Source organism: Urocampus carinirostris, chromosome 2, assembly GCF_059441175.1.
Source record: "Urocampus carinirostris isolate Australia breed hairy pipefish chromosome 2, RoL_Ucar_1.0, whole genome shotgun sequence".
Classification (NCBI taxonomy): domain Eukaryota; kingdom Metazoa; phylum Chordata; class Actinopteri; order Syngnathiformes; family Syngnathidae; genus Urocampus; species Urocampus carinirostris.
The window spans coordinates 771220-794792 of NC_142350.1; the positions used below are offsets into that span (position 1 = coordinate 771220).

Here is a 23573-nt window from a genome sequence, read left to right on the forward strand (position 1 = left end):
TTGTGATTGTGTTACAAGTTTTAACGTGGGCACACGCGGCTTATATACAGGTGCGGCTTATGTACGTACAAAAGCAGTTTCATAACAAAATATTTAAGTACTTTATGCAAACATTGTTGAACTGTAAATTTGATGTAAAGCTGTAATCATTTTAACAAAAAATGCATACCAAGTAAAGGAAAAATACATAAACCTTGTTGTGTCAAGGACAAAGCTTTCATAAACAAAATGTTCAACTTGCCAAAGTAACATGTATGTAACATCCCCCCAATGCAACTTGAATAACCTGTGTCTTCGATTATATTCACTGGGCGGCAATTTGTAGCTACCCAAGAGGCAAGTGCATCCGTTTTTTTGTCATTTAAATACTTGGTAAGCGTCTCACCTTTTGCACCAAACTTATCTAAAATTGTTTGTCAATGTCCGCTGTTTGACTGACCCGCAGGTGATACATCAAGGAAGAAGTGCTCCGATGGTAATTGAATTCAGCTTTGCAAAGCATAAGTATCACTTTCGCATTCTCCATATTCCAATCGGGAAATCTTTTCCAGCAAAACTGTCCATCTAAAAGTGAGTTTTTCATGTTTTTTTCCGTGGCTAGCTCATTCTACGGCCACATTACCTCAGGAAACGAAAGTGACTCTTCTTCATTTGATAGAGCAGGGCAGCTTAAAACAGGGTGTTCAGGGCAGGGATTTATTCAATACATCAATATATTTTCAAATCGTTAACAATACATTTTTCCCAGCCCTAAAAATATGATAACAAAATGAAAAATTAAAGATGCAGGAAGAAAGAAAGATAACCGTTACATTTCTATTCATACACATTAACACTGAAAAACACGTAAAATATAATAATAGTATTTATAAATCTACAAAAAAAGATAAACAAAAGACAATTTTAAACTTTTTTTTTGCTCGGGGCCCGTTTTTTATGCTCGGGGCCCGGCTCGAGAGCGTTCTCCTTCCGGGCCCCGGTGCTATGGAATGCTTTGCCTCCGGAGATAAGATCTGCAACCTCAATGGAAGTTTTTAAATCTAGACTTAAGACACATTTCTATTCAAAAGCGTATGATTGAGGCCCACCTCATATTTTGTATTTTCCTGTCTTTTTCCGACTGCCTGGCTGGTGGCGATACGAGGGAGAAGGACGATTAGGGATGAGTCAGCGGATCAGCGTCTGACCTGAAGCATGCAACGCCTGCATTGACCAGCAGGCAGAGATGGGAAGCGGCGTCGTTGCCATCGTTGCTGTTATGGACTTTCTGGACTAGTTAACAGGCGGGGGCGTTGTTGCTGTTATGCACTTTGTGTGCTGTAATGCTAAATCTATTCCACCCTGGTCATCCTGGAGGGGGGATTACAACTTGTGAGGGCCCTTCTCAAGGTTTCTTTTTTCCTCATGCTGAGGTTTTGAGTTTTTCCTTGCCCGCATGATGGTTTGAGATCAGGTGATGGTGTGATTGTAATCCTGTGCAGTCCTTTGAGACATTTTTGCGATTAAGGACTATATAAATAGATGTGACTTGACTTGACTTGACTCTACACATTAAAAGTCAACAACACGGAATCCCCCAAAATTGTGTATTGACCAAAAACAGGTGTCTCGGAGGGAATCAGCTGGTGATTGGCTCCCTTCGTTCGTGAATGACACGAGTCGGTTGCAGCACCAATGACAGCACCGTGAACTATAGGAAACACTTTTTGGGCGACTCAGCCCTCATTTGCCTTTTCTTTCAGTGTATTAGAAAATACTATATTAGTAATCGTTATCCAACTATATGAAAGTCACTATTTTGAATGGTGACATAATCCGGAAAGATGCGACGTAAACAACTCAGAAGAGTGCTCAAAAAAATTTACGGAAAAAAATACCGTTACAAAAAGGGCGTCATTTTAACTGCTATTCCCAACACTGCTGATAAGACACTAAAAATATAAACAGGGTAGGACGGCAGTCGTCACAAGGTTAGGGTAACGGGGTTAGGTTTTAGGGTTTAGGGCAGGGGTTGGAAACATATTTGACCCAAAGAGCCATAAAAGCCAAATATTTGTTTTTTTTAAAAAGAGCCATACCATATACAGTGGGACCTCTACTTATAAATATCTCTACATACGAAAGTTTCAGGTTACGAAGTACCTGAACGAGAAAATATTGTCTATAGTTACAAAGTCAAAAATACACGAGTTTACGGGACTGGCTATTGTTTCAGATCTGCCTGGCAACCAGTGTGCATGCATGCTCCTAACATACTCTTTGTCTCACCAGCACAGTTCAGAGTTCACAGATGAGGAGGAGGAGGGCTTTTATTAAGAGGCAGCCATCATTCCATCAGCCCAAATTAAAGCACTTTTAGCAAAATTCCACCAAAAGAATTTGTGGATAGCAATCAACCGCCAGCAAAATCAGACGTCATTGGATCAGTTTTTCAAAAGACGGGGTTGGGGCAAAGACGTTAATTATTTGGTATTATTATTGGATTTATTTGTTGGTTTTTGCATATTATGCCTCTTGTTTCATGTTTATTGTGTGGTAATCTAATTCTAACATGTATTTGTTTCATGTTATGATGCTCTTTTAATGATTTATTAAAAAAATATCATACTTTGATTAGTGCATTTACATTCAAAATGTGTCCCTACTTACAAAGTTTTCAGGTTATGAAGCAACTTCCAAATTAAATTCGTAAGTAGAGATACCACTGTAAATTTAACAAAAAACCCAAACAGCACATTTGATTTTACTGTGAGACGTTTGATGATTTGATTAAATGTATGAAATCAGAATTATTCCAGACCCTGTGTCCCATATCAATATAAATATGCCACCTAAAATCTGTCCCCTTCCGCAATGTTGAGGTTCAATTTGACCGACATTTTTGTTTTAAATACTGGTTTCAAAACAAGGTGTAAGCAATGTTCTTTTGTAAAAAAAGAAATACTGCAATTGATAAGGATACCGACATAATTACATTTGGTGCAGACGCATCTGGGTGCAAGAGAGTTTGCACTGTGTACATTACTCTGCCCATCCCTACTGCTCACAAAATAAAATTGCTCTGGGTGATTTGCTGTCGTTTTGGGTGTTTACAGATTGTTCTGTGGGTTTTTAACATAAATTGCCTCAACAATGAACATTTTTTCAAAAATGCCTGGCGATGTACAGCCGAAACGGGGTCTATTCGTTTGACACCCTGATTGTAAACTGTATTTGAGATTGTGCCCTATATTGACTAGACCAGGGGTCTTTTCACCCGGCGTGGACAGACGGGCTTTGTGCAAAAAATGACTGATGTTTGTGCATTATGCCTCGAGAGCGTTGTACCTCCCACATCAAGTGTTAAACGTTATTACGAGACGAAACATAAACATTAATTCAAGGCGGAGACATTAAAACCGCTGTGTCCATGTACTTAAAACCTTAGTCACTGCTAAAAACACCACCACTGAAGCTATCTAACAAATTGCTCACTGAATAGCAAAGCACGGAAAACCATCTACTAATGGCGACCTAATATTAAAGAAGCGTGTGCGTGCGTTTCAAGTTTTGATATTTTCTGTTGTGTAATTTGGACTGGTGTAAATTACAGCTCTGATGGATATAAAAAAATTGTTGTGCGAGCCATTAATCTTGGAGTGTCACACTAATTTTCATGATAATTTGAAAGTGGCACTCCACACCAAAAAGGTTGCTGACCCCTGGACTAGACAAATCCAATAGAATTGAAAGCATTGGGTTTAGTTTATTGATTTCTGAAGGGGCCAAAAGCTAAAGCTGCGTTAGAGGATTAAGGTTTAGGATTGTGGTTAGGGTGAAGCGTAGGGGTCTCACACGTGGTGCCCCCTCAGAACAAATGAGGTGCCTGCGGACCTGTTCTGTGCTGGGTCATTGTGATTTTCTCGTAAAATTGTGTTTTTATTAGTTTATTTGTTGAGTCTATTTAACTCTAGTTTTTATAATTAACCTTGAAATAACATGATAAGTTGTTGTATTAGAAATTCAAATAAATAAATTCCAGTTCATAGGCTTAGTGGATAAAAAAGCAATTATTTAGGAGGTTAAAATCTATTTGTGTATTAAGCAATGCATGTATTCATTTTTATATATTTATTTTACTACAAATACTACAAATTGAATTTACAATTCATGGGTTTTATAAAGCAAAAGAGCAAAATTGTGCAGTTTTTTTAGCTAGCCATCTGGCTAGCTTTTTAGCTTTGTAGAAAGCTATCTTCCTTTTGAGCCCTTTGGCAAGCTATCTACCTAGCTTTTTACATTTACTGCATGCTTTCAAGCTAACATTTGACCTTTTTTGCTACTAATCAAGCTAAATTTTGATCTCCTTTCTAGCTGTCTATCCTTTTTTTTAGCTTTCTATCAACTATTTAAATGGCTTTTTACTCTTTAAATGACATATCTAGCTCCCTTTTATTTTTTTACTTTCTAGTTAAGTCAAGTCAAGTCAAGGCAAGTCATTTTTATTTGTATAGCCCTGAATCACGAAGAGTCTCAAAGGGCTTCACAGATTATTACACTATATTACACAGACTATTTTTCAGCCGACGAGAAGAGTAGGTTATTCATATGCTATGGAGTAGAAGTGAGTTTTAAGCTTAGATTTAAACATTTCCACTGAGGTTGCAGATCGGATCTCAGGGGGAAGAGCATTCCACAGCACCGGTGCCCGGATGGAGAACGCTCTCGAACCAGCAGAACACTTCTTTGCTCTTGGGATCACCAGAAGACCGGCACTCTCAGATCGTAGGCTTCGGACCGGGACATAGGGGCAAATCAGTTCTGAAAGATAAGAGGGAGCAAGTCCATGTATGATTTTGTATAATACTAAGAGAACCTTGAAATCACATCTTAGGCTAACTGGGAGCCAATGCAGGTTAGCCAAAATCGGTGTTATGTGATCGTACTTTTTTGTCCTAGTTAATAGCCTCGCTGCGGCATTTTGTACCAGCTGAAGAGATTTGATTCTAGACTACGGGAGACCGAGAGTAGTGCATTACAGTAATCGAGACGGGGGGTAACAAACGCATGAATTATAATTTCCGCATCCGACTGAGACAGTATTGAACGGATTTTAGCAATGTTACGAAGATGGTAGAAAGCGGTTCTAGTAATTTTCTTTACATGAGTTTCAAAGGATAGATCAGGGTCAAATATGACACCTAAATTTTTAACTGAGTCACTCTGTGTGATGTGACATTTGTCAATGTTCACAGCAGTTTTTGAGAATAAATCACGGCATTTAGATGGACCAATGACTAACATTTCGGTCTTTTCAGAGTTAAGACGCAAGAAATTGAGTGACATCCACTCTTTTATCTCAATGAGGCAGGCCTCCAAATTTCCACAGTTTAGTGTGGGAGATTCCTCCAACGGAAGATATAGTTGAGTGTCGTCTGCGTAGCAGTGGAAGTTGATATTGTACTTGCGAATAATATCACCTAATGGAAGCATGTAAATGCTGAAAAGAAGGGGGCCAAGCACTGAACCCTGCGGAACACCACAGGTAACATTAAAGGGCTCAGATGTCATTTCGCCATATTTAACACAGTGCGTCCTATCTGAACCACGAGAGGACGATTCCTGAGAGACCAATCCATTTTTCCAACCGTTCTAGTAGGAAATTGTGGTGCACTGTGTCAGCACTAAGATCCAGCAGCAGCAAAAGTGATGAAGCGCCAGAATCCATTGCCAGTAGGTAATCATTTGTTACCTTGATCAGAGCTGTCTCAGTAGAGTGGTTAGCCCTGAATCCTGATTGCACAGATTCAAAAAGGTTATTCTCGGATATGAAATCATTCAGCTGCTGTGCCACTACTTTTTCAAGTACTTTAGAAAGGAAAGGTAGGTTTGACACAGGTCTATAATTACTTAAGATTTCTGGATCAAGGTTGGGTCGTTTCAGTGTGGGTTTAATAACGGCGGACTTAAAAGCTGCTGGAACTACACCTGAGGAGAGTGATATGTTTATAATATTTAGAACTGAAGGTCCAAGGACGCCAAAAAGACTTTTAATAAATGAACCTGGGAGCATGTCGAACTGGCAAGTTGTCGGTTTGGCCGCATTCACCACCTGTTTGAGATCATCAAGTGACAGTTCACTAAAACTGGACAATTTCCCTGGACAGCCACCCTGTCGTGCATCTGTAGATTTCAGCCCTTTAATATGTGTGGTATTAATAATGTCTTTAGCAATTTCTTCCTGTATGCATTGAATCTTCTTATTAAAGAAGACCATTAAGTCATGAGCAGAGTGCGTCGAACTATCTGCGATAGTCTGTTGCCTTGTAAGCGATGCTACAGTGTCAAAAAGGACTTTGGGATTGTTCTTTTGAGACGCAATCACCTAGGTAGGCCGATTTTGCAGAGGCAAGGGCCGCTTTATACTTTAACAAGCTGTCACACCAGGTTTGATGGAAAACCTCAAGCTTGGTAGCGCGCCATTTTCTTTCCAATTTCCTGCTTTCTTATTTAAGGGTTCTAGTTTCATCAGTAAACCAAGGCGTGCGTCTTTTAGGACGTGATTTAAGCTTTATGGGCGCTATTGAATCCAGGACACTAGTCAGGGTAGTATTGAACTCATTCATGAGTGAGTCAATCGAGCCATTGTATCAAGCTCCCTTCTTAGCTGTTTAGCAAGCCATGTAGCTGAGTTGCTATTTTAGAATTGCATATCAAACTGGGTGCCATTTGCCCTAATCAGTAACAAATAGTAACTTAATGCTTGAAAACTGTTGGAGACCCCAGGTGTAGCGTGTATGGCTAGGGTTTGATTAGTTTCTTTGGAAGGGGAATAAAGCTGAAGCCAAGGTCGTCCAGCCTGGTCTTATCTCTGTACTCAATTTGCTTTCCTTCATCGGACAAAAAAACGTCAGCTTCTGGTGACGGGAATGCAAAGATGCAGCGGCCCAGCTTGCTGATCCGGTTCTTCCAACTGGTTTGGAATGTGGCCAATGTTAAACATTGCTTTCCGTGATGCCGATGATGACATTAAAAGGAGCTGACGGCATCTTTGACCTTTGACCTGGGCCCACCCCTACCCACATCACCTCCAACAACAACATGATCCCCCGGTCACAGGCCTGTTGTTTCTCCGGTCCTGGGTCGGGCTCGCTCCAGTCCGAGGTCGAGCTCGCTCTGGGCTCAGGCCTACCCCGCTCCGGTCCGACAGGGCGCCTGCCGGTTGGGTTCCTCTTCCGCTTCACTTGAGCCTTCAGGTCTCTCGTCTGGGGTCGGCTTGGAAAAGAGGCATTCAGGTGGGTGGAGCAGGAGGAGGCGGTGCTTGGACCAACCCATAAAAGCGAGAGCTGACTCTCACCTGACTCCAAAGCGTGACGTTGAACTTGTGGGACTGGAAAATCTGACGAGGGATCCTGTCGCTGACGTCGTCCTCTCTAAAAAATGTTGACTCGGTGAGTTGCTGCTGATTTGATGCTTTTAGCACTTTTTGTGGCACTTTTGTCATTTTACCACAAAAGTTGCGCCGCTGGACTCACCGAGGCTTAAGCTGTAAAATGAATTTTAAAAAGCTTCTAAATTAGCATGGATAAGAAAAGGGACCTTGTGTTCTCAACACCAACTTAAAAAAAAAAAATAACAACAAAAACAACCAATGAGCCTAGTCACATCCACTGTTGTATTTGCTACTGACCACAAACTATGTTGATGTGTGCTATGATGATTTGTGTTTATGTTACAAGTCGTTCTTTGAAAAATAATGTGAGGAGAAGCTTCAGATCCTTGTCACACTGTTAGCAATAAGTGCACGCCAACGGATCGTGTTTCAGTGTGTGTGGTTGTGTTACAATAGTGTTCATTGTGTGTATCTCAGGTGCTTCCCGTTGCTAGTGCTTGTCCCTTTGGTTACCCTGTGCACGGCGTCTCCACTTCCTGGTGAGACCTGACGTATTTGTTCTCCTTACCTCGTCTCGGTGACAATTGAAAATGATTCTCGGCGGTCGCAGTCTTTGAGTTTTCCGAGTGAAACCCAGGTTGACTTTTTGATGTGTGATTTGTGTTGCAGACAGGAGTGCGGCTCTGATAGCTCATCTTGACGGTAAATTTGATTTTGGAAAGAAAATTGTAAAATTGCATCTAGAATGTCCGCATTTTCTTCTGGCAGGAAAAGCAACAACGCCAGCGGCAGCATCACCGCCAGGTGAGATCAGGACACAAAACTGGTCAACAGCTATTTGTATTTTCCCGGGAATCTTGTAGAGATTTGGGTGGGCAGAGCCTTACGCTCGAATTTGGGGATGTTTCAACAAGCTGTTTTCCATGGTGTTCACCTTTCAGAATGCCGGTGGAAAATGATCCCATGAATGGATCCCAAAATACCTTTCTTTTTGAATGTAGAAACTTTCTGTTTCAGTTCCCACTGGCCCTGGTGACACATCGGATTCTCCAGGTCAGAAAAAGCTCACAATTGACTTTGCATCTACTTGCTGGTATTCATCGGAACATTGTGTGCGCAGATGCCGACGACTCCAGAGAAGAGTCCGAAGGTATAGTCCTATCTGGTCTCAGTCAACGTGTTACTTCAATGTTCATCTGAGTCCTCCATTTTTGTGTCAGTGCAACCAAGCAAAGATGATCTCAAGCTAGGTGACCATCAAGGTCTGATCCTTCGAAGTCATCTGCTGTGCGTCAAATCGTTATTTTTTTGTGGCTTGACCAAGCATCATATTCTTATCCACAGGTGTTTCAGACTCTCTGGATTCAGGTACTGTCTTCTCTAGCTGGACTTCAAATAATCCGACATTTGTGGTTCTGATTTTGAGAATTAAAACTGGGGAACAAATTGATGTTGTCTAGCCTACTTTTGGCCTCCTTTGAGGCTCCGAACTGCTTTAACCAAGTGTCCTATGTTACATGCAAAGTTCAAATAAACTAAATGAGGGTTGCAATGTTGTGATCACGTCTGCACATCCACAGAAGTGGGAGTGGAAGACCAGGACAAGTCTCTTATGGAATTTGAAGGTACCACTGTATGTCATGTCTGCCCAGCCAGGGATTTCAAAAGATTTAAGGTATAAACTCCAAACAAAACAGTTGAGAATCATTGAGGATTTCTGGACAGTTCCAGAGTCTCCAGAGTCCGAAAATTACCGCCAATTACCTCCGGAATCATCAGAGTCTGTGAATACTCCAAAATCTATGGAATCTCCAGAGTATGCGGGCGCTCCAGAGTCTGCAGAACTTTCTCAACCCATAGAATCTGTGGCATCACTAGGATCAGACGATTCATCAGAGGTGGCAAAATCACTCAAGTCAGTGGAATCAGAAGAGTCCCTGGCATTGCAAGACTCAGAAGATGCACCAGAGTCGGTGAAATCACCCAAGTCTGCAGAATCCTCAGAGTCAGATGATGCACCAGAGTCGGCGGAATCACCCAAGTCTGCAGAATTGGCAGGGTCTGAGGATTCACTAAAGTCTGCTGATTTACCAGACTCTGCAAAATTAGCCAAGTCTGCAGAATCGGCAGGGTCTGAGGAGTCAATAGAATCTGCTGATTCACCAGAGTCGGCAGAATCACCCAAGTCTGAAGAAAAACCTGAGGCTGCAGAATCACCTGACCCAAAGTCAGGAGAGTTCTCAGACTCACTAGAGTCCCGACAACCACCTGAGTCGGATGAGCCTGATTCTCCAGAACCAGCAGAGTCAGAAAAAGGTCAGTTGAAAGCAACAGATTGAAATATGCTCTCCACATTGAACATTGTATTACATTGTGTCTTTAGATTCTAGTTGGGGGGCAGGAAAGGACGATTTAAGCAGAGATTCAGAGTCTGACGCCACTGACGCCAAAATTGAGAATGAGGCTGACCTCATGGCTGCATTTGTCTTAGAGGAGGGCGACATGGTGGGGCCTGAAGTCTTGGACGAGGAGGACCTCCAAGCACAGGAAGGAAGCCAGATACCTGAAATTAACTTGTTTGATGAGTCGAACGTGATGGAAGGTGAGGAAATTCCAGCGGGAGAGATGTTTTTTTCCAAAGACGATGGAGGGGTCGGCATGGAGGATGCCGCCCTCGCCGGAGCTCAGGAAAAAGCCAGTGTGGATGACCAGAAGGTTCCAGACCCTGATGATGAATCCCAAATTCGCGACTCCACTGAGGGTGACTGAAGACTCCGAAAGCGCCATACCGGTTCCGAGTTGTTTGCTGACCTAGCGTTCTTTTATTTTTCAGCAACTCTTGTTGAGAAATCAGATGGCTCACCATCCTCTCTCAAGGTAATTGACCAATTGAGGACTTTTTTGAAGCCATCACAAACAGGTGGTCCTGCAAGTTTTTGGAGGTTTCTCTTCCTTACTCAGTTGATACAAATGATCAGCTCAATAAACCTGGTAGCTTTTCAAAAATCCAGGTGATTGGAATCACAGAGAAATCTCCAAAAACATTGAATACACGCAGCCCTCCAGGACTGGGTTGCCAACAATGTTCCCTCTAAGCTGTGCGTGTGCACAATTGTGCACTGTCCAACCTTCTCAGTGCACAAGAAAGGCCAACCTGCACATTTGGGTGTAGGAGTTTTCTTTTTTTTATTGATTTATTAGATTACATTTTTATCACTGAGACATTAAAATATAGAGAGGCAAATGTGGTTAACTTTAATTATTGCCTGCAAGGTTAGACAACGTAGCCTTTCTTACCTAAGTACATCAATGTTGTCGTGCAAGGTTCAGTCTTTTTAAGAGAAGCGGCTCTTTCGGCTTGGGCCACTAAACCCAGACGCCTCTTCTTGTTTCTGTTGTTTTCATCCGTTTATCACTCATTGATGTTGCTCACCGTTATTATTCACAGACTTTGTGTGATTGCTCCGACTTGTGGAAGCTTTCAGTGAACATTGGTTGGCAAACTCTGATCAAAAAGCTTTGCACAAAGAACTGCAACTCCATTTTGTGTTTCAGAAATGATTTGGACCTCCAAGCATCATCTAAGAAGGTGACCTCACCGTGGTCAAGCTCTGGACCTCCAGGCAAATGTCTGCTGAATGAGACCACTTCCTTAGTGTTGGCAAAAGCCAGCGTAAAATTGAATCTATTTGCTACAAAGGGATGTAATTTCGGGGTCTGCCAATCAACATGTACATTTGCGTCTATAGTGTAGCATTTGCTCGTAGTTTGCAATAAAAACATTTCAAATGTGGCGACCTTGGCCAGATTTGTGTTTGTCGAGGTCAGAGTTCACAAATAAGAAGCTTCATCTTGGGTTTTTGTTTTGGCCTGCATGCCTAATAAAACTGTGATCCACCCATTAACACAAGGAGTACCACAGCCAAGCCATTTAACTTTCTTACATTGAATGCCCAAAGGACAGCCAACTGACTGGATTAGTTTTACCATTGATCTACAAATGAGGCAAACTCTGGTGTGAACAACTCAGTAATGACCTTTCGCATTTTAATGTGAAAGAAAGAATATTGATAGGGGGCGTAACAGCCCGTGTTTTTTTGCTATTACTCTAGTTGTACATGTATTTTCATTGTTATTTTTGAGTATTTCAGCAGTCTGATTTTTTGTTTTATTTCTGTAGTATTTGTATAGTATTATTGCAGTTATATTTTGTAGTACTTAACAGTGTTTTTTTTTTATATTTATGTAGCAGTATTTTATCATAGTCATACTGCAGTGGTATTTTTGTAGTATTTCTGTAGAAGTATTTTGAAGCATTTCCATACCAGTATCTGTAGTATTTCTTTAATATTTTTATTATTACTGTAGTTGGTTTTTTTTTGGGTATTATTTCTGTTGTAATATATCTGTAATAATATTTTTGTATCAAAGTATCCATCCATCCATCTGCACCGCTTATCCTCAGTAGGGTTGCGGGGGTGCTGGAGCCCATCCCAGATATCTTCAGGCAGTGGGCAGGGGACACCCTGAAATGGTTACCAGTGTTGGGGAAAAAAAACTATATTACAAATGTAGCGTTTACCAAATTGTTCAAATAAGTTATCAGACTCCATTAACCAAACATAATCTTCATTCACCCAACAATGGATGCTCGTTTCTTAATGGAAAATGTACAAATTTATTTTCTTAAAACATTTAACTAAGTGAATCCCATCGAATTAGCCAAATTAGCCGAATTAGTGCCGCTCTTCGTCGAGCCTCCCTCTCACGATCGATCGATCTCCCATCTCTTCCGTCTTCTGTCTTCTGCCAACGTCTTTTCAAAAGCCGGCGCGTCGCCCACACAGAGACAGGCAACTCACTCGCTCATTCACACCTAAGGACAATTTGGACTGGCCAATTAACCTAACATGCATGTTTTTGGAATGTAAGAGGAAACTGGAGTGCCCGGAGGAAACCCACGCAAGCACATGCAAACTCCACACAGGAAGGTTCGATCTCATGACCTCAGAACTGTGTCACACACGCACTAACCACTGCACCGCCGTGCTGACCGTATCATAGTATCTGTAGTAATATAATTATAGTATTCCTATAGTATTTCTCTTTTCCGAATGAAGATAATATGAAATACTGGGTCTCTGTTTTGAAGCACTCAATTTGAAATTGAGTTTTGTAGTAATTTTGTAGTAAATTTGAAGTTTTTTTACTTTATCAATACCACACCCTCAACATTCCATTTGAACAACCCCGGATTTACAATACAATAATGACAAGACGGGCCGCTGAGTCGCCTTTTAGCTGTCCGCTGGCTATTCTGAAGGGGTAAGAAAACTCCGGGGACTTCTAGTGTTAAAAGTTATCATCAACGATTGCTAATTGGTTCAAGGCATAATCTCGTTGTTTGAGGTTTGGCTTCCTTATTTCCCGTCAGTTTCCACCAGTGCTCATCAAACCTGATCGGCTTTTGTTTCATCCAATCAGTTCTGGCATTATTGCATTATTATTTTCTTGCGTATATTTCAGGTCCTCTTGAAGCTTTAGTTCAGAGTGGGCAACTATTTGGAGTCGGGGGCATTGGCCCGTCCTTAAACCTGTCCAATTTTTTTCATTTGGAATAAATATACAGGCAGACAACACAATGATATATTGCTTTTGAAATAAATAAGTCTCGTGAATTTGGGAGTAAATTGATCCAGTTGAAGCAAAATCATATATAGGGTCCCTGTTTCAAGTACTTGATTTGATATCTAATTTTGTAGTGTTATTGTCAAGAACCAGGGCAGGAAACAGGAATGAGAACCCAATAGCGTAACATACTCACAGTTTATTAGGGAGAGGAGGAATGCGCGCACACTCGATCCAGGGATTGAAGTCGATTGAAATCCTAACAAAAGAGTTGTCAAAATCAAACAAATCAGGCCAAAAATAAAACAGGATCAAACACAGGCAAATTCACAGAACTAGGCATTTCACACAGGGTTTAACAGGAGTCTTGCAGACCCTCTGACAACCAGGCAACTCGCAAGACCGCGTTTAAGTAGTCCAGGGAAAATTTGGGCGCCGTGGCAACCGTGACAGAACCTGGCGCCACACGGCGGGGACCAATTAAACGCCATGGCAACCATGACAGTTATTTTGTTTTTGATTTTTGAGTATCTTTGTAAGATTTCTGCAGTCTGATTTTTGTTGTAGTTCCATCATATTTTTGTAGTATTACTGTGGTTTTGTTTTTATAGTATTTCAAAAGTAATATTTTTTTAGTATATCAGAAGTAATGTTTTTGTAGTATTTTTGTAATATTATTTACCGTAAAATCCGGACAATAGAGCGCACCTGATTATAAGCCGCACCCATCACATTTCAAGGGGAAAACCGATTTTGTCCATACACAAGCCGCACCTGTGTATAAGCCGCATGCACCCACATCAATAAAATACGAAATTAATCCAAGCCAAACTTCAAGTCCCGCGATTGGAACTAAATGTCCTTCATTGAAGCACACAGCCCATAAATCACAGCCGCCAAATGAACGTCAAATGATATAGGTACTTAAAATTTGTTGCAGACCTGCAGATTCTGGGTGCCCTTTGATAGTAATCCAAATTTAAAAAGTGTATATTTCCAAAGGTAAGGGTGGGAAAAGTATATATCCATTATTGTCCGCCGTGTCCACAAAAACTCACCTTTATACCGGTCCCCACTTTCCCATCAGCCCGCGTTCGCTCCGCCCCTCTTTTTTAATTTGCTTGTGCAGAATAAGTGTCTCAAATAAATACAAATAAATACATTAGAAAAATATACAGTTGCAAATACATATTACACATATGTACAAAGAAAGACAGTACATCAAGAGAGTTTTCAAAGCTTTAATAATAATAATATAACTTTCATCCTAAACCGTGCCTTTGGGAGGTAGCCTCACGCTTCTAAAAACACGCTCGCATACCTGCACATTATTCTGTTAAGGAATAAAATGACACATACGTCAGGATCACGGCAGACCATCCGCTTCTTCCTCCTTGTTAATGACATCTAGGTTGTCTTTCTCAATGTCAGAAAGGAACCTTATTATGAGGAAGTCCTCTCACGCTCCCTTACTTTAATATTCCCCAGCAATATGCCCAATTGCTATTGACCTAGAAGCTACGTCAGGAGCCTTATTTTGTGCAATTTGCATGGTGAGGGTATGTTTACGCTCAGAAGTTGTGATCTTCCTCAACGCATATATTCCACCGGTCTAAATCTTACCTTACATACTCGAGCGCCGCGGGCTTCCGTTAAAAAAATTACATAAATTGGCCGCATCTCTGAATAAGCCGCAGGGTTGAAAATTTGGGAAAAAAGTAGCGGCTTATAGTCCATACTTTACGGTAGTATTTTTGTAGTATTTTCAGAGTACATTTTGATGCATTCCTGTCGTTCCATGACAGGGTACACTAGTGCAGGCCAGGTCACAGTTGATTAGTGAGCCTGTAACCACGGGTGTGGAGTCGGTACGGCTAGAGCTAACTAGTGCGATGCTAGATTCACGCAATTCACATAGTTTTTGTAGTTTAGAGCGTTCTCTCCTATAGCATCTTCTTCTGCGCGCCTAACCTCTCATTATCCCTTATTAGGTGATGAGGGAGAAGAAATAACATTATTTTATACTATTCACCTTGTTACTCCACCTGTCAACAATATTCCTGTGGCATGGAATTCGGGCCGCACCTGCCGCCATTCAAGGCACAAGATAACCACTTAACCTTGTGGAAGAATCTTGTGGAGGTTACCACTAAGGTTACCACTAAGGTTCAAAATTTGGTAAAGGATTCAGCTTGGTCCACAGTGCTGAAGCTTGGTCTTCTGAATATTAGATCACTAGCTTCCAAAGCTTTACTTGTCAATGACCCTATTAGTGATTACAATCTTAACCTGTTTGGCCTTTGTGAGACCTGGTTAAAACCAAATGAGTTTGTATCGTGAAATGAGGCTTCTCCCCCTAACTTTGTGAGTTCGCACTTGGCACGACGCTGCAAATAAAGGTGGTGATGTTACTCTTATATCGGAAGGTATGCTGAAATTTAATCCCGGTACCTCCACTGTTTTTAAAACGTTCAAAGCACTTGTTATGAGGTCCTCAATGTCACAGCCAATTTATGTAGTTGTTGTGTATCGTCCACCTGGATCATATTCAAATTTTTGGGAAGAATTTTCGGAAATGCTAACAGACTTATTAGAAACTTATCCGGACAATGTTGTAATTATTGGTGATTTTAATGTTCCTTTGTGTTTTGATGACACCTCTTCGTCCGTTTCGTCTAACGAACTAAAAAGAACACCATTCATTTGTAGGATTCCAATTATAAAAAGTGTTTGGATTAAATATTCCCTCTCAACACAGCCATGATCCAAGACACCAAATGGCTTTTGTTTGCTTTCACAATGCACTCGATTGCAATTTCTCAATTTTTCCCCTTCAGGACAGTGACAAAAACATTTGAAATGTTTAAAGAGCAAAAGATCTCGCTGACAAACTCAAGACAGGAGAAAGTCTTGCCTGCTTTCCCTCAAATAGTTTCTCCATCTTTTGTTTCTTTCGATATTTTCGGCTCTTGACCATAGGTGTCAAACATGTGGCCTCTCACAGCACCACACGCCGGTAGTGGTGAAAAAAAACAGATGAGTCCCGCCAATGGTTTTAATCCAGCCCGCGAGAATACACTGAGAGAATCAAGACAAAAAATAACTTGCAGTTTGAAATATATCCACTGGGTCCTCACCTAGCTATATTTTGTCATGATTGCTGATTCAGGGCACCTGTGACTGCCCAATTGGCGCCAACAAAGACTTTTTTTAAACCCCCGGCTTCCAAGAGGAAGCTGTCAGACCGTTTGCGAATAATACACTGCAATAATACACTGAGAGAAGCAAGAGAAAAATGACTTGCAGTTTGAAATATATCCACTGGGTCCTCACCCAAAACCAGGCACCATTCACAAAGCAACAAGTGGCATATTTATTTATCCCTCTCTCTTTCCCTCTTTTGCACATTCTTTTTTCTTTCTCTCTTTCTCTCTCTTTCTTCCTCTTTCGTTTCCCACTCTCCCTTTCCTCTCTTGCACTTTCTCCCTTTATCTCCCTCTCCGTCCCTATTTCTTCTCTTTCTCTCATTATTTATTCTCTCTTTTTCTCAATATTTGTCTCTCTTTTTCTACTCTCTTTCTTTCTCTCCCTTTCCGTCTCTCTCTCTCTTCTCTCTCTCCCACTATTTTTTCTCCTTCACTCTTTCTTTCCCTTCCTCTCTGTCTCTCTATTTCTTATCTCTTATCTCTCTCCCTTCCCTTTTCTCTTTCTATTACTGTCTTATCCAATTCTGTTTCTTTCTTAATTTTTCTCTCTTTTGCTTTGTCTTTCTTTTTCTCTGTGTCACCTTTTCTCTCCTTGTCTCTCTCGCTAGTATTTCTTTATTTTTCCCTCTTTCTTTCTCTTCCTGACTGTCTCCCTTTCTTCTACCTTCTCTCCCTCTCTATTTCTTCTTGATTTCTCTCTCTTCATCTCTGTCTCGATTTCTTTCTCTTTTTTTCTCTTTAACGCTCTCTCTTTTTATCCTCTTTCTACTTTTCTATACATTTCTTTCTCTCTCTCTCTCTCTCTCTCTCTCTCTCTCTCTCTCTCTCTCTCTCTCTCTCTCTCTCTGTCGTTCTCTGTCTCTTTCTCCCTGACGTTCTCTGTCTCTCTTAAATTCTCTCTCTTCTTTCTTTTTTTCTTCTTTCTGTCTTTGTCCTTGATTCTAGCGCCTTTTTTTCTCTCTTTGTGTTCCTCTCTCTTGTTCTCTTCTACCTTCTTTCTTTTTCTCTTTTTCACTCTCTTTTTATCTCTTGCCCTCTCTCTATCCCTTTGTCTCTCCTTTTCTCTACCATGTGGATCCCGAGCTCAAAATGAGTGTGACAACCCTGCTATTGACCACGGTTTGTACTCCCTCTCCCCCAAATGCCCCCGTCTCTCAATCTCTTTCTATGTGCTTAGTTTGTGTTACTCTCATTTTGGAGGCCATGACAAGTTTCTTTCAGAAGTTAATAAATTAGATACTGGAGCGGGTGGGGTGTTTGGGGGGGGTTGCAGGTGTAGATACTGGAGGGGGGAGGTGGGTTATTAAGTTGCAAATGGGAGGTCTACTCACATGGAAGAGTGACTAGCAGGGAGAAGATGAAGTTTTCCTTTCAGCATGAATGAAGAAGGGTGGCGCTTTGAGTTGCAGCAGGGATTTTCGGTGGCCTATGTGGGTTTGCACTGCTTCCAAGTTTGTTGCCATGACAACGGGCACGCACCTTCTTCCGTGGGCAGTTTGGCTCAAACCTTAGAGCCATAAAATATTTTGTTGTGAACTCCACCAATTGTTTTTGTTTTGTTTGAGTATCTTTGTAAGATTTCTGCAGTCTGATTTTTGTTGTAGTTCCATCGTATTTTTGCCTACAGCAGAATTCTCGGGTTGGGCTCACAATTAAGGTTCAACAACAGAAAAAAAGGCAATAAGCAAGCAATGACTTTGAAAAATATAAAGTCAGTGGGAAGTTTAAGCAGGATCAAGTTATCAAGTTTGTCATTTTTTATGAAAAGTTTACGCTGCATTGTTTTTATTATCAGTGTTGGAATAAGAGCGTTACGCAATGATAGTATTTTTTCAGTAACGGGGTAACAAACTTATTACTTTCCCTCCGTTAGCGTTTCAAAGGGTCAAAAGCGGTGGGTTACTTATAAATTTGATATTAGGCGTATTGGAGTGGACGAAGACGGGTGGACTTTCCTGTCACTCGCAAGTAAACCATATCATACAACCGTAAAATTAGGCCACACACCGCAGTCTCTGTAACAATGTGGCATTATTAGGTAATGTAGTTCCTTCCACATTCCAAAAACATGAATTTCAGGTTGATTGGTCGGTCCAAATTGTCCCCAAGTGTTAATGAGCGAGCGAGTTGTCCGTCTCTGTGTGCCCTGCGACTGGCTGGCAACCCGTTCAGGATGTCCCCTGGCCACTGCCCGAAGATAGCTGGGATGGGCTACAGCACCCCCGTGTCCCTAGTGAGGATAAGCGATGCAGATAAGGGATGGATGGATGTATGGATGGATAGTTTTTTATTAAACATCACATAGAGAGAGATATTGGATAGTCACGTTATTTGTTTGACTGTTAACTTTTGTTGCGAACAAAATACCTAAATAGCTGTTGCCTATTTCTAATTAACCAGTTTAATTGATTTATTTTACACTGCAGTGTTAAACGCACTTTGCAGACACTGCCCTACTTACGAACGTTCCTGAGTTGAGTTTGTTTGTAAGTTGCTTCAGTGCTATATTTTGTCATGATTGCTGATTCAGGGCACCTGTGACTGCCCAATTGGCGCCAACAGCCCTGAGCGCTGATTGGTTCAAAGACTCCAAGAGGAAGCTGTCAGACCGTTTGCGAACCTATGCTCCCAGCGGCAAGCTCCTTCCGATATTTTCCTGCCCTGTTTTCTCCTGCCTAATACCTGTTGCCGACCTGTTTCTGGATCCGTTTCTGCCCCGCTCTTCCGTCCCAACCATCGACCTAGTTTGCCCTGTTTCCTGCCTGATACCTGTTGCTGACCTCTTTTCTGGACTCGATACCGCCCTTGCTCTCCCGTCTCGGCTATCGACCAGTATCCCTGCTGCCTACGACTATCCTCGCTCGATACGGAAGTGCCACTTCCGCCTTCCTGCCACCTGCTACCATCGGTCAAGTCGATCATCGGATGTGGAAGCAAGCACTGCTCTCTCTCTTTATTAATAAAACTGAGTAAACGAACGCTACTGGGTCCTGTCTCCGTTTCTGGCTTGTGACAATATTTTGTATGTTTAAGGTTTATATGAGTATGTTTAAGGCATGTGTCAGTAACCTGTATTGTTTATTACTAAGAAAAAAACATTTCATAAAATAATATGCTCTATAAAAATAAATAAAGTTGCGTTTGACTTACTTTTGGAGAATGCACTTTTAAGAGGTCCTCCTCTGGTAAAAAAGAGACTGAAAAAAAGCGTTCCGACCATTTTCTCAACAGCAACAAGCTTTGTTATTCCACTTTCATTACAAAAGAAACAGCTCGCCTCTTCTTTACTCTTTACACCAACCACATTGAATGGATGCACGAGATAACAAACAATAAAAATGTCAAAGTTCTTAGGGCGCAAGCGATACAGTACACAATGTTATGTTTCCACACAAACCCAGAAGTAGAAGCCGGTTTCTTCTTCAGGGTGGATGATGGGTGACCTCTCACAGCACCACACGCCGGTAGTATCGGCGGAAAGACGCACAATAGTAATTTCCTGTACTCTGAAAAAGGTGCACACAATACAAAATCTAACTTACAGCAATGTACGGATATTTTTCGACATCCCGAATTATTTTTCGTATCTACTGTTTTACATAAGTGGAATGGTCGTAAGTAGGGGAGAGTCTGTATATTGCTGAACTTTTTACTTCCATTGTGAAGTACAGTAGTCTATGTCTTGTTGACCAGATGTCTCGGGTTGTTAGAATTAGGTTTGATTGATAAAACTCACTTTATATTGTTTACTGCTAATAGTTATTTTTATTATATTATTTACTGTTTATTTTTGTTAACTTAAAGTGTAGGATAAATCTGTTGCTGGTGAAGGGCAATATATATTACAAGGTTCCATAACACAACCACCTGTCTGTTCTCTATTTATCGGACTCAAATGCTGCACAGAAAATCTTAAATTCTTTTAAACAACAATTATTTTTAAAGTAATGGAAATAGTTAATTTTCATGCTAAATACTTACCTTTACTACAGTGTAAGTTAATTTTTGGAAGAGGAATTGAGTAACTATAAATGATAACTTTTTAAAGTAACGCACCTGACACTGTTCATTCCATAAAGGCAAAGAAGGGGCAAAAAAATAAAGAAACTTTTTTAACATGACAGTGACAATATATTTATAAATGATTCATTTCAATAACACTTTTGAAATAAATAAATGAAAAAGAACAAAAAAAATTGCAAACAAGCACAACTACGCACATGCTCAGTAGCCTACCCCCGGGCCCTGGACACACTCTGTGACCGAGCCCCGCCCCCTGGGACAAACTCAGTGATTTAGCCCCGCCCCCTGTCCATAAAATGCCGCGGGGGGATATTTTTTTGTTCAGACCAGCATCATCATGTCACCGCGGTGAGTTATCTACATTGTTATGCTATGTTATATTGGAATTGTCCTTATTGTCATTGACGTCAACATTGTAAACATTTTATGCAACAGGATTCGACATGGCACTCCAGGGTAAAACATGTAATATAGAAACTTTGAAGAGAAAACAGATCAGGATGAATAGGCAGATATTCATATTAATTACAACATAGTGCTTAGAACAGGGGTGTCAAACTTATTTTATCTGGGGGCCACATGCTAGAAAAAAAATCACGGGGTTTGGACTAGCAGGTTTAAGGGAGAAAGAAGGAAAGAGAGACGGATAAAAAGAGACGGTAAGAACAAGGGAGACAGAGTAGGAGAGCGAAAGAGAAAGAGAGAGCACAAGACAGAAAAGGGGAGAAGAAAGGAGAGGGAAAGAACAAGAGAAAAAAGAGAAAGAAAGAGACACAAAGACAAAGGTATAAAGAGAGACAGAAAGAGAAAACAAAGCACCAGAAAGACGAAAGGTAGAGAAAAAGAGAGGGAAGGTGATAAAAAGAAGGAAAAGGCAAAATAGAGTGGGAAAGAGAAACAGGGAGAAACAGAAAATAGAAAAAAGGGAGAGAAAAACAGAGAGATTGAGAGAGGGAGAGAGAGAGAGGGAGAGAAATAAAGAGAAAAAAGAAAGAGAGCAAGAAAGGGAGTAATGATAGAGAAAGAGAGTGAGAGTGAAAGGGAGAAAAAGAGAGAGAGAAAATAGAAAAAAGAAAAGAGAGAGAGAAAGGGAGAGAGAAAAGAATGAGAGAATAGAAATAAACAGAGAGAAAGAGAAACAGCACTCTCTTTCACTTTCTCCTTCCTCTTTCTCTTTCCCCTTTCTACTTTCAATAATTACCCTGGTAATAACATAGTCACAGAAAAGTAGGAAGTATAACATCAGTTATCATTTTAGAACCGCAAATTAAAGTGGGTGCCGTTACACTAATAGTAGCAAAAAGTAGTTTGACACTTGAAAAAGCTTGGACACCCCTATGCTATACAAAGAAACAGGACTTGACCAAAGAGTCAATTGATAAGCTTCGGGTCGACATGGCCATTCGTCAACCAAAACCTGATATCAAAATGCGCTCATGGACATTGATCAGTGTCATCTTTGATTTGGGGGTTTGCAGGAACTTGATCATGACGTCCTTGCTAGCTGTCCTGATATCGGCCAATTGGAACCGGGCGGCCCCCGCAGAGGGTAAGGACCGCCTGAATCGTTGGGTCTTTGCTGATCTGAGCCAGGTCCTGGTTTTCTAGAACGGGAGGAGGCAGAGGCTGCCGAAGAACCAGAGAGCGAGCAGTCCGAGGAAGAACAAGGTAGGCCGCTGTTGTGCCCGGATCCAAAATCAGACCCCCCCCTACTCTTAAACTAGGCTTCTCAGTCTGACAGAACTTTTGACGCAGGGGCCATTTTAGGTTCAGAGCTCTGGGGGTGCTGAGCACCCAGATCAGGTGTGGACAAATTACAGCCTACCAGACAAAAATGCTCGAAATATAATGAATATATAATTCTATAATCGTAAATATAGTCCCAGTAATAACAGAAGTTTTTTGCACCAACTTTGTCCCCTTTGTCCTTTTGTGTGTCTGCAAAAAAATAATACAAATACACTACAAAATTACAACAAAACGAAAAGTACTTAAAAGAGGGCTTAATATATTACAGACGCTGCCCTACTCGTAAGTTGAATTTGTTTGTAAGCTGCTCTATAAAGATAAATAAAGTGAGGTTTAACTTACTTTTGGAAGATGGTCTTCAAGAGGTCTTCCTCTGTGGTAGAGAGTGGATGAAGAAAAAGTGATCCAACTATTTTCTTCAACTATGATATGGCTCAGCTCTTTACACTTTACACCAACCATATTGAATGGATGCACGAGATCCATCTATCCATTATCTGCACCGCTTATCCTCAGTAGGGTCGCGGGGGTGCTGAAGCCCATTCCAGCCACCTTCGACTAGTGGGCAGGGGACACCCTTAACTGGTTGCCAGCCAGTCGCAGGGCACACAGAGACAGGCAACTCACTCGTTCATTCACACCTAGGGACAATTTGGACCAGCCATGCATGTTTTTGGAATGTGGGAGGAAACCGGATTGCCCCGAGGTAACCATGCAAGCATGGGGGGAACATGCAAACTCCACACAGGAAGGTTCGATCTCATGACCTTAGAACTGTGCCATGGACGCGCTAACCATTCATCCGCCGTGCTGCCCGGATGTACGAGATATGAAACAATAAAAATGGCAAAGTTCTTAGCGCGCTGGAGATTCAGTACAGTATACTTACACACGAACTAGGAAGAGGAAGCGGATTCTTCAGGGTGGATGCTGGGTGACATCTCACTGCGCCACCACACGCCAGTAGCGGTGGAAAAAAGCACTACAATGGAGTCCGAGGAATGAAATGGACTCAACCATTCTAAGGCATTGGAGTATCTCCGATGCTGCGTTGTTCACATTTTCGTTTTGTTATACTTTTTTTCTTCAATCTACCGTTTTTGATCATATTGTAGCCTATCCTGTCCTGTATTAGGGAAAAGAAAGTTTTAACTACACTATACTTTTTTGGGTTGCTTGCGCACCCCCAAAAATTGACTGATTTCGTCCATGGTTTGTCGCCATCGTAGTCTGTACAATGTATTTATCCTACACTTGAAGTGCAAAAAATAAATAATTTAACAATAACCAACATTGAACAATATAAAGTGAGTTTAATGATGGCCTTGTAATGGCGGAAAAAGTAATGAGTTAGATTACCCTGTTACTGAAAAAATAACACTATTGCATAATAGTGTTATTATAACAGAGTTATTACAAACACTGGCTATGAATATTTAGGAACACGACTAGTAGGCTTAATACATTATACAGACTACAATGGGGGCAAATGTATCATAGTTCACCGAGTTTCGCTGCTTTTCTTTCCTGTTTTATAAATAAATGAATAAATAAATAATTTACTTGTATCGTCATTCTTTGTAACAATGTACACA

General features: G+C 41.1%; 2 protein-coding genes across 9 annotated transcripts in view; both read left to right on the forward strand.

The window, feature by feature from the left end:
* The first annotated feature begins 7324 nt into the window (after window positions 1–7324).
* On the forward strand, window positions 7325–11166 carry LOC148370551 (uncharacterized). 4 transcript variants are annotated; one of them, XM_088328188.1, is made up of 13 exons: window positions 7325–7430; window positions 7850–7911; window positions 8042–8074; window positions 8141–8176; window positions 8390–8425; window positions 8493–8522; window positions 8593–8634; window positions 8717–8740; window positions 8953–8997; window positions 9098–9688; window positions 9756–10133; window positions 10206–10249; window positions 10928–11166. In XM_088328188.1, the coding sequence occupies exons 1-13, from the start codon at window positions 7420–7422 to the stop codon at window positions 10931–10933; spliced, it is 1338 nt and encodes a 445-aa protein (XP_088184314.1). In that variant the 5' UTR covers window positions 7325–7419; the 3' UTR covers window positions 10934–11166. The 4 variants fall into 4 exon arrangements, with proteins under 4 accessions (XP_088184314.1, XP_088184317.1, XP_088184315.1 ...); XM_088328191.1 differs by having other exon boundaries at window positions 9864–10133; XM_088328189.1 differs by lacking the exon at window positions 8593–8634.
* A 9380-nt stretch (window positions 11167–20546) lies between these two features.
* The window catches only part of LOC148370552 (uncharacterized), a 44489-nt gene continuing 41462 nt past the window's right edge, over window positions 20547–23573 (forward strand). For all 5 annotated transcript variants that reach the window (XM_088328194.1, XM_088328198.1, XM_088328195.1 and 2 more), the window contains exons 1-3: window positions 20547–20577; window positions 21708–21778; window positions 21838–21897. In XM_088328194.1, coding sequence (XP_088184320.1) covers window positions 20567–20577; window positions 21708–21778; window positions 21838–21897 — 142 coding nt within the window. In that variant the 5' untranslated portion in view covers window positions 20547–20566. The remainder of the gene's footprint in view (window positions 20578–21707; window positions 21779–21837; window positions 21898–23573) is intronic.

What these genes read in the sequence shown, in the direction of transcription:
- LOC148370551 (XM_088328188.1), top strand. An exon ending in TCTGATAGCTCATCTTGACG is followed by an intron (nt 8,075 to 8,140) that starts GTAAATTTGATT and finishes TTCTTCTGGCAG; the next exon opens with GAAAAGCAACAACGCCAGCG. An exon ending in TTCAGACTCTCTGGATTCAG is followed by an intron (nt 8,741 to 8,952) that starts GTACTGTCTTCT and finishes GCACATCCACAG; the next exon opens with AAGTGGGAGTGGAAGACCAG.